At 55.1% G+C, this 10,150-nt stretch overlaps 1 protein-coding gene across 2 annotated transcripts in view; it reads right to left on the bottom strand.

Moving 5' to 3' along the window:
* Positions 1-2,323: 2,323 nt before the first annotated feature.
* Positions 2,324-10,150, bottom strand: part of Nploc4 (NPL4 homolog, ubiquitin recognition factor) — a 49,601-nt gene continuing 41,774 nt past the window's right edge. For both annotated transcript variants that reach the window (XM_047544299.1, XM_047544298.1), the window contains 4 exons: positions 8,281-8,376; positions 7,153-7,269; positions 5,778-5,880; positions 2,324-4,666 (listed from right to left, as the gene is read on the bottom strand). In XM_047544299.1, coding sequence (XP_047400255.1) covers positions 4,509-4,666; positions 5,778-5,880; positions 7,153-7,269; positions 8,281-8,376 — 474 coding nt within the window. In that variant the 3' untranslated portion in view covers positions 2,324-4,508. The remainder of the gene's footprint in view (positions 4,667-5,777; positions 5,881-7,152; positions 7,270-8,280; positions 8,377-10,150) is intronic.

Raw genomic sequence — 10,150 nt, 5'->3', positions numbered from 1 at the left:
GCGCGGCCTCCACCGTAAAGCGGCAATGCGGGGGCGGGGCCGACCCGGAGGCGGGCCTGTTGTGGGCGCGGGCGGGGCCTGACGGGGCGGGGCCCGACGGGGCGGGGCCCGGGCTCCTCGCTGGCGAGCTGAGGCAGCTCTTGGGTGCCGTGGCGCGCAGGATCGGCAGCAGCCCGCTCTTCCGCGCGTCTTTGCGCGGGTTTTGGTGTCAGCGCCTCGTCTCCAGGACTTGGGAGGGCCGCGAGGAGTCCGGCAGCTGAGAGAGGGTGGGGGCAACGCCACCTCTCGTCACGGCCCGGCGCCCTCTGCTCGTGGAGCGGCCCCAGGCAGGACCCCTTCTCGGCACACTAGGTGCTTTGTCAGAAAGCGCACCACTCCCCTCACGTTTCACGCTTGAACACGTGGGGTCAGAGAACAGCAAAGGAAATGACCGGCTGAGACTTGGGGGAGGGATCAAGGGTGAGGCCACTTCCCCTCCTGGCAGCTCTCCACTTGCTCCAGAAGCTGCAACCAGGGCCCAAGAGACCCACTCTACACGCGTCCCTAAGTGAAAATCCAAGACCCTCCACCCTCTCATAAAGCCCACCTGAAGCAGGGCAGAGTGGGTTTCCATCCCACTGAGGCTGAGGCATGATCACTTGAACCCAGGAGTTTGGGGGCAGATTTAGCAACACAGCAAGATCATACCTCTTATACCTCTTATAAAATACTACTACTAATAATACTAATACTAATAATCATAAAGAGTTCATCTGAAAGGTTCTGAGGCCACTCAGGAGGAAAAGAAGCCATCTGGGGTATGGCAGGCCTGGCAGTGGAAGGGCCAGCTGGACAATGTCCAGAATGTGCCCCAGGCTGAAACATGACCCAGTCCTGGTGTACTTGCCAACATGATCAATGGCCAAGTCCCGACCCCACAATGAATAGGGCGTGGGCCAGCTGCCGGTATACCCACGCCAGGTGCTGACCAGACTTGAATGTGGCCCCTGAGTTCTCAGCTCACTCTGCACTCCTGGGCTGGTCTGAAGGTGTTTTGCCTGGAAATGCTTCCCTTGTTGCTGGGGAGGGCGGCTGTGGGTATGAGAGCTGAATCTGACTCTTGTCAAATTACCAGCTCACATGCCTCAGGCTTCCTGGATCCCACCAGGTTAACCAGGTGGCTTCCAAAATAGAAAACATGCCAAGACTGTTCTAGAAGCAAGTGGATGTGGGAGGTGGGCTGAGCTGAGCAGGACTCATGACGGCTCCCTCCAGTCTAAACATACAGTAGACCTGGATACCTGGGTTGAGGAAGGCACAAGGGAAGGGCCCAGGACCATGCCCAGCCCCGCTCTGCCAGTGGAGTGGACGGTGCACACAGTCCTTACTGCAGAGCATGCCACTGGAGGTCACAGTGACTCTGCCAAACTGGGGGACTGCTGCCTCCCAAAGGACAATTACAGGGGCAGATGCGGGAAGAGAAACTATGGAGCGTGGAAACTGCCGGCTATGCCAGAGGTGCCAAAGCCCAACTGGAAAACCTGGCAGGTGGAGGTTGGGACCTGGGGTGCAGGAGCCCTCATTTCTACTTCCAAGCAGTGTGATTTGACTTCTTTAGGTGGAGACAGGGAGGAGGGCACATCCCAGAGCCTGGTGACCTGTAGCACCCTGGAGGATGAAGGCACCTGGACTCCCAGTCCCTCTCACAGGAACTTTCTTCACAGGCCTCGTGTGAAGGCCAGCTGCTGGTCAGACCAAGCAGCCTATGCCCCACCAAGGGAGCTGTGGGTGATGAGCAGGATGCTCAAAGAGCCGTGTCACCTGTTGGGAAGGGCCCTTTCAGACACAGCTGTTGTGCTTTTTAGTGCCATCCCAGGGTGCAGCTGAGTCACTCGCCTGAGGACTGGATGGTGCTGAGCTGTGGATGTATGCTGGTACCAAGGTCAGAGGAACATGTTAGAGCCTCTCTGGCTATCCAAGAAGATGGCAGTCAGCTCCAGCCCTGCTGCTCACTGTACCTGTGGTTGTGTAGACATTGTCCTTCACCTGCCTGTCCATGATGCAGACTCACAGGCAGCCAAGTGGGGAAGAGAGAAAAGGTGTCTCAGGGAAGCTGGGCAGCTCCCTTCCACCCAGAAGCGAACTTGGAAGAACAGTGCTCAGGAACCATGCAGGGTAGCAATGGGCAGGGGAACTGAGTCCCAGTGTGAAGTGGTCCAAACACATCAATGAGAACAGGACAGTCTTGGGAGCAAGCCATCTAATCACCTCATCCTGATCAGATGCCAGACAGGGCCTGTGGACAACCATTCAGCGCACAGGAAGGACACGCTGGGAACGGGCAGTCACTTCAGGCGCTTTTTATTAGGTTCCACTGCAGGGCTGGGGTCAAGGCAATGCTAGTCCAAACCCAGGTGACGCACACCTGTGAGCCCAAAGCAGAGCACCTATGTCCCAGGAACAGACTGGTTGGGGGTGGGCTGGGTGGGCAGGGCCGGGGCCAGGAGGGGACCTGGGCAGCCACTGTGTTCACCTGGGTAGGTGTGTGCTCAGGCACCCCACTCTGGAATGTGGTGCCTGGTGGCATGAGGCTGTGTCCACAGGGATGAAAGATGGGTCACTCCTGAGCAGGAGGTGGTGGCTGGGCCTCTCAGGCCTGAGCTCTCAGAAGCTCATCCCAAGCCAGCAGCATGAGCATGACTCTCTTTGGACAATAAAATAAAGTGCATTACTGAACAGAGTAACTCAAAACCATAAGCAGCAAAATCACAACACTTTCTTTAGCTAAAAGACAAAAGAAAACATGGATTGTGTGGATGCCAGAACCGCAGAGTGATAAAAACTATTCGTCGAGGAGAGGAAATTAGCTCGGTGGATAAAGACGAGAGCCAGTGGAGAGGAAGCACAGGTGTTGGGGCAGCGAGTCTCCACAAGTCTGTGCTGTCCAGTGTCTGCCCGGGCTGGGCAACAGCACTGGCGTGAATGGTCCTGGAAACAGGTAAGTAGCTGGCACAGCAGCGCCCAGGCCGTTCAGGTTCACAGCTGATTGATCTCAGGGACCAGAAGAGACAGGGAAGGCGAAGCCACAGCCAAGATGGCTCCCAGGAGGGAGACCAGACAACCCTCCAAATCTTCTCCACAGTGTGCAGCAGATACAGGGGAGACCACTTGCTTTACAGCCCTGCTGTGGCCAGGCCAACCCAATGGGCCCACAGCCCCAAGGTGGGATGAAACCTGGACCTCCCAGTAGGGGTGCCACACCAGGTACACCTGAGGGTTCCAGACACAGCCCTGCCATGAAAGAGCCCAGCAGGCAAGCATTCTGTCTACAGGGCCAAGGATGGGGAGGGCTGTGTGGGCTTGTCCTAGGTGACACACAAGCCTCCTGGCAGTCTGTGACCGGGCCAGCCTTTCCCTGGGTGCAGCACAGCTGATTTGGCTCATGTTAAGGCAAAGAGGCATCAAGATGCCCTCAGCTTACCTGGGGTGGGCCTGTGCCCCAGTCCTATTGTGGAGGACACTTAAGAGACTACTAGGACCCTATTGTGGACTGCCTGGTCCTCACACTGTGTGCATGCCATCAATTGTCCAGGTTCCACAGAGGTCGTTTCAAAGGCCAAAGCACTATGCCAAACCGGGGTGTGGCAAGGCTGTGGGTAGAGGAATGATGCTGGGGGAGGGGACCTGGGCACTGATGCTCACCCATTCAGTCTAGAGAGGCTGCCCGCCAGGCAAGGGCCACCACTCTGCTCCTGCTCAGCTGCCCATATCACCAGCTGCCACAGCTGTGTGACTTGGTAGAAAAGTCTCAGGCACTGAGGTTTGCTTCATAGGAGGACTAACAGTGGCCCCCATCCACTACCACCCTGAACTCCCAGGAGGGGCTGCGCTGAAGAAGGGGAGGAAGTGGAAACTAGTCTCTCACACCCCTGTTGTGCAGTTTTATCTTAAAAACAATAAATAAAAGTCTTCTGGAAAGGAATTGCTGAAAACTGTTATTGCAACCAGCGCAGACTTTAAACTTCCACCTGGCGCTGGGTGAGAAGGCGCACTAGCCTGCAGGCTGAGCAAGGAAGCTTTGGCCGGCACAGGCAGGGCGTCTGCCCCAGAGCAACAGAACACAGAGGCAGCCAGGCACTCCCAACCAAAAAATCGAGCGGGGGACAGAACAAAAAGCATTGAAGAGGAAGGAAAAGAAAGCTGGGTGGCAGCAGCAGCCTTCCCTGCACCGCCAATTTCAGGCGACCGTCTGGAGGTGCCCAGTTCTTCCACGGTGGGGGCTGTTAACTAGGTGAGGCGTGTGTGGTGTTCTCAGGCAGGGCCTCTCTTTCCAGTCGGCGTTTACTTAGCCCCAGCACACTAACTGAGCTCCCTCTCTCTAGGATCGGTGCCAAGAAGCTTCCCTGGGTACCAGGGTGGCAGGCCCCGCCTCTCAGGGCTGTCAGCTCTGAGCCTTACAGAGAACACCTCGCGCTCCTGGCTTTGGAGGGCTGGGCTGGCCCAGTCCCACCCAGCAGAGGGCCGGAGCCCTAGGTCCTGGGGAGGCTGCACATCTCGCAGTGGCCAGTTCCTGGCTGGTTCATGAAGGTGCAGTGCTGGCAGGCCCACATGGCAGAGGTGGCAGCATGTGCGGAGCCTCCGACGGCACCATACTCTTGGAGGCCCGGGAGCTGCACACCAACGGTGCCTGCAGGTGGGAAGAGAAGCAAGCACTCAACACTTGTGCAGAGTGGGCGCTCTGCCTGGCCTGAGCTCTGTACTGTGGGCAGGACAGCTTGAGCATGCCCACTCCTCGCACCAAGGCTGCCATCCTGCAGCTGTGGTGCACATGGCCAGCAAACACGATCCTGCTCTGCATCTGCATGTGTGGTTCCTCTCTGGTGCTGAAGAGCACTCCTCTGTGAGGACCGTCATGCCTACTGGTGGATATTGGGTGGTATGCAGTTCTGAGCTATGAGGGCAAAGTTGCCATGAGCATCCTGCCCTCCTGTGGACCCATTTTTACTTTTTCTGGCAAAAGTCCAGCAAAGGGAAGTCTGGTCAAGGGTGGATGCATGTTGAGCTTCCTGAGACTTGCACCTGGCCTTCCTCTTTTGGGGGACAGGGGGGTACTGGGGAGTGAACCCAGTAATACTGAGCACATCCCCAATCCTTTTTATTTATTTATTTGTTTATATTTTTTTTGCAGGGCTGGGGATTGAACCCAGGGCCTTGTGCTTGTAAGGCAAGCACTCTACCAACCGAGCTGTATCCCCGTCCTTTTTATTTCTTAAGACAGAGTCTTGCTAAGTTGCTGGGATCATGGGTGTGTGCCACTGAGCCCAAACTGGGCATCTCATGTTTTGTAATGCTTTTATAAACGCATGCTATTATTCCATTGCCAGTCCTAGGCACAGGATTGGACAATCCCACATTCAACTTTTTAGCAGAGTGCGTATTGAGCACAAGGAGCTCTAGGGCACAAGCTGCTTCAGGTGAGGAATCCAGACCCTGTCACCTACTGCTATGGGAGTTGGGTTTCTTTTTATACCATCACAGCATAAGGGGTTGTGCCAAGTGCCCCATAAAGATGGCAAGGATAGGCTAGGTGATCAGACAGATCTTTTCCAGATGGAGGCTCCTGGGACACCTACAGCTGGGCGTGTCTGGCCTAGACAGCACTGTTATTACATCAATGAACACAGCACTGTGCCTGGCAGGTAGGCCCTGTCTTGTCTGTTCCTTATCCACACCACATCCCCAGTGTGCACCCAGGGCCACGAGTCCAGGGCATAAGGGGCAAAGTGTGGGGCACTTACTGCAAAGTTGCTCAATAGTGGCCCACTGCTCAGACTTCTTCCACGTCTGTGCCAGCTCCTCATTCCTGGTCCTCACTGCCTCCAGCAGAAGGCTGATGCTGTCCTGCAAAACGCCAAAGGAAGGTTCATCTTGCCAGGTTTCTCAGACATCAAGACACATTTCAGGGCTGGGGAGATAGCTCAGCTGGTAGAGTGCTTGCCTCGCAAGCACAAGGCCCTGAGTTCAATCCCCAGCACCGCAAAAAAAAAAAAAAAAAAAAAAAAGACACGTTTCAGAGGGAATTTAAAACATTGTATAGGCCGTCACTATAAAATGCAAAATGCTGCTTAGGTCTATGAATTCATGTGTTGAAGCAAGTTGGGATTTCAATTCTTCCCAAAGAACTCCAAGGGGCTCCTGTGCTTCCCTGTGCCATGGGCTGACAGTGGGCCCAACAGCCCAGATGACAGAAACTCACGTCCCTGGTCCCGGGTTGGGACCAATACTCCTCCCTCACACTTCACCCTCTGCCTCCTCTTCTCCATCGTACCTGGAAACTGCACACTATATCCTAGGTTTCCAGGTCGACACAGAGAACTGAAGTAGCTTCTGTAGTGAGAGGCTGGTAAAGCCTTCAAGGGCTCTCTTCCTCTAGAAAACGTGACTATAAAACAGTTTACAAGCAAGGTGGCCCAGTGCAGAGGGAGCCTCACCTGTCACCCATCTCAGATGGCAGGCTGACCCTGAGAGAGGAAGTACAGTGGGACCCTGAGAGAGGAAGGGACAGTGGGAAGAGCCACATGGTTCCTGAGGTTGCATTTCAGACTGGGTGGTTGGGACGACAAAGAGAAGATAAGTGGAGCAGCATGCAACAACAGCCACAGCTGCCCGCCACAGCGGCCTGGGAGGGAGGGCTTCACTGTCTCCTTGGGGAGCGCTACTGGGCTCAGAAAGACTCCTCCCTCCTTGTGTTCCTGGAGGTCTCAGGCAGAGAAGAAAAGGTCATTGGAGGCCAAGGAGGCCAAGACATGTGGCAGGACCTGCTACCACCCCCTCAGGGAGCCCCGCTGTATGCTCGACACCTACCCCTCCTCCCCACATGGGCTTGGGAGCCAGCCAGGCTTCTGGGCCAAGGCAACATGCCAGTGTTGACTCAAGAGGCGGGAAGGGAAGGTAGGCTGAGATCCTAAAGCTGTCGGGACTGGGGCTGTCTCAACCATGACCCTCAGGACTGTAGGCCAGATGACGGACCACATTTGCCTTGCTCTCCAGGTGGTCACAGCCAACAGAAGTCTCAAGGGAGACAACCCTGCACACGAAGCTTCACCCCAACTCCCCACCACTGTGGCTTAAGGAAAGTGGGATCAGGGAGGTCTCCTCAGAGCCACGCCCTACCTGTAGAGGCATGACTTCATTGGTGACCAGAAACAGCAGCAGGTGGAAATCCGAGATGGTATCCAAGAACACAGATGAAGTATTCTGGGACAAATAGGTGGCCAGACTGTGGAAGTCCTGGGGCGAGAGTGGTAGGAGAGAAGGGAAAACGGAACTATCTCAGAACCAGAGCTGGAACCCCCCACCCCACAAAATGCTGAGACATCCCACCTCTCTTCCAGAACCACCGAAAGGGTACAAAATGAGGCACAGAGAGCTGCAGGTGAGCTTCTTCTGACCCTCCTGCCCAGGGGAAGCCCTTGGCACACCTCACTGATGGTGGCACAAAGAGCTGGTGTGTAGACTGGCCCAAGGGAGACACAGACAGACACATGGAATCCACCCCTTCACCTCAAGGTGGAAGAAGGCTGAGGGAAGGCCCACTGGGGAGACCCATCTGGCCCCTAGGCTGGACCAGCGAGTACGGAAGAGGAGTGGGGAGGGCAGCAGGACAGAGAATGGGACAGAGAATAGGACAGAGAATGGGCAGCAGGACAGACTCCCAGAAGGCAGTCTGGGAACCAGTTCTGGGTCTGGCATGCATCCCATGTCCATTCCTGGGCAGATGGACAATAAGCAATCACAGTACCAGAAGAAAGCCTCAGTGCAGACACTCCTACCAAACCACTGTGAGTACAGACTGTGCGTGCAGAGAGCAGAGGGTCAGGAGAGAAGGCGTGAACACAAGCCCAGTGGCATGACACGCCAGGCCCCTGTGAGACCCACAGAGCCCTGATGGAGCCCGAGGGGCCTGAGAAATGTAGTGGGGGCTGGAGGGAGACAAATAGTAGAGAAGCAGACCATCTCCACTGTTCACCTCCAAACCCACAAACCAGGAGAGCCTGCTGGCAGAGGACACAAAGCGACTGACTGAGAAGGTGCTCCTAGCAAGTCTGTAGGCCCATGACTCAAGGTTACCTAGCACCTGGCTTGAGAGGGTGCCCTGACCCCCTTGTTGGTGGGGGTCTGGCTCTGGTGGGCTTGTTACAGGATGTGGGAGGAAGCTACGAGCATGGCACATTCTGGGAAAGCAAGACTGATGCTGGACAAACAGGTGACTTAAAGTGGCTTCTGAGACAATGAACTTACCTGTGTCTCACCCAGCACGTCCCGATTTTCAATAGGAAATGGATTTTGCGAAATAGAAAAAGTGTAAACTGGATCCTTGGGGAAGGTTGTTGTGATCTAATGAACAAAAACACAGACTGGTGAACTATGCTGAAGATGGGGTGTCCCTCCAGCCAGTCCCAGCGCTCAGCACGTCCTACAGTGCTTCCCAGAGTCCTGCAGGCTGGGTATGGAGGGGCAGTTCACTGTTGGTATCAGATCTACTTGGGAAATCTGAAATCTCTGGCACTGGGGAGCAAACCGAAGCACATGTTTTTAAAGTGCACACATCTGGGCAGCTCCTGGCACTGCAGCGCAGTAGCTATGACACCTAACTGCTGCGCCAGGACAGCCTCAGAGTCTTGCTGCTATGCTTGCTCTGCCCATGAACAAGAGGCTGGTCTGCCCCTGGTGCAGGCTAACAGAACTAAGCACAGAGAAGGCCTGAAGGCTTGTGTGCAGTCAACCAGTGCTGGGTCTAAGAAAATGACCCTCTGCTACAAGTCCACTGGGAAACCACCCTCTAGAACCCATGGGCTTTTCAGGCAGGTGAGAATCACAAGTAACCCCCGCTCCCTCGGAGATGAGCAGACTGCAGTGGAGAGCTTCCACCGAAGGTGAGCCAAGTCTTTCATTGGCTCTGACATGCCTTAGGAACAGCAGAGGGCATCTGAATCAGAAGCCAGGTACAGTGGTGACTGCGCAGGAGCGGAGGCAGACAAAGGCTTCGCTCCTCCTGGCAAATGCCCTCCATGGGAGAGCACCCAGTGTGAGCGATAAACTACCTCTGGCTGACGCAGCTCCCTCTGCATGTGGCACTAGCAGCACTGGGCCACCCCCTTCCAGATTCAGGGTAGCCAACATGGCTCCTTTGGGACTACTTCTAAGGAATAAAAGCATCATTCTCTTCTGTCTTCTGTGTCAGCAAAGGCAGTGAGCTATTTCTGGTTTCCAGCATCAGCACTCTGGAAGGCGAGCTGAGCCACTGGAAGTGCCCTAACCCAAGCTGGCCAGTCCTTTGCAGACAAGCTTGTGCAGCAGGGGCCAAGGCATAGAGCTGGGCCCAGTGTCATGAGCTCATCTGGGAGACAGATGATGGGAGGAGCACATGAGGCACTCAGTCCTAGCTGAAGTCTGGCTCTAAGGGTGGACAGTGTGTCCACATTGCAGAGACAAGGGCCTGGACTACTTGGGTCCCTTCTTTTGGAAAGGCAGCAATAGGAGTGAAAGAGTGACTGAAGAACACTTACCAGTAAATAAGCTAGTACTCTCAAGAGAGGTATTTGTTAGCCTTGTAAGTGGGCCCTGGAGAGTGACAGAACCAGTCTACATCAGCCCTGGATGACCAGCCCACCTCATCCTGTGCTAAAGCCCTCTCTTTTCCCAGACCGTCTTGGGGTCACCAACTGGACGATGCCTAAAACCTGCAGAGGCCCAGAAAGTGCTGGCTCACACTTTCCTTACCTGCAACAGCTGCCCCTCCCTAGGTTCCAGAACAGCACTCAGGGCCTGTGGACCAGCCAAGGAGACTTTTGTGGGCACCACCTCTCAAGGGATTCCAAGGCTCACTTCCACAGGGACAGAGCCTACTTAGGGGTCACAGGGCAGCATGCTCCCCAGCAACTAAGCAGTGCTAGAAGAGGACACACTGGCAAGAATTTGACTTCCTATGTGAAAAGAAAGCAGGGTGGAGAGGTGTAGTGAGGGAGGAAGCCTTAGAAGCAGTACTAAATCATGCCGACCCTTCTAAAGTATAGGTCCCATCAATCTGTTTTCATCTTAATTATACCCTAGGTAGTCTAAAAAACAGATGCCTTTATGGCCTGGGTAATAAATATGTTCTTGAGAGCTG

This window comes from Sciurus carolinensis, chromosome 3, assembly GCF_902686445.1.
Source record: "Sciurus carolinensis chromosome 3, mSciCar1.2, whole genome shotgun sequence".
Taxonomy (NCBI): Eukaryota; Metazoa; Chordata; class Mammalia; order Rodentia; family Sciuridae; genus Sciurus; species Sciurus carolinensis.
The sequence above is the reverse complement of the archived record's forward strand: the minus strand, read 5'-3'. Positions and strand labels throughout refer to the sequence as shown.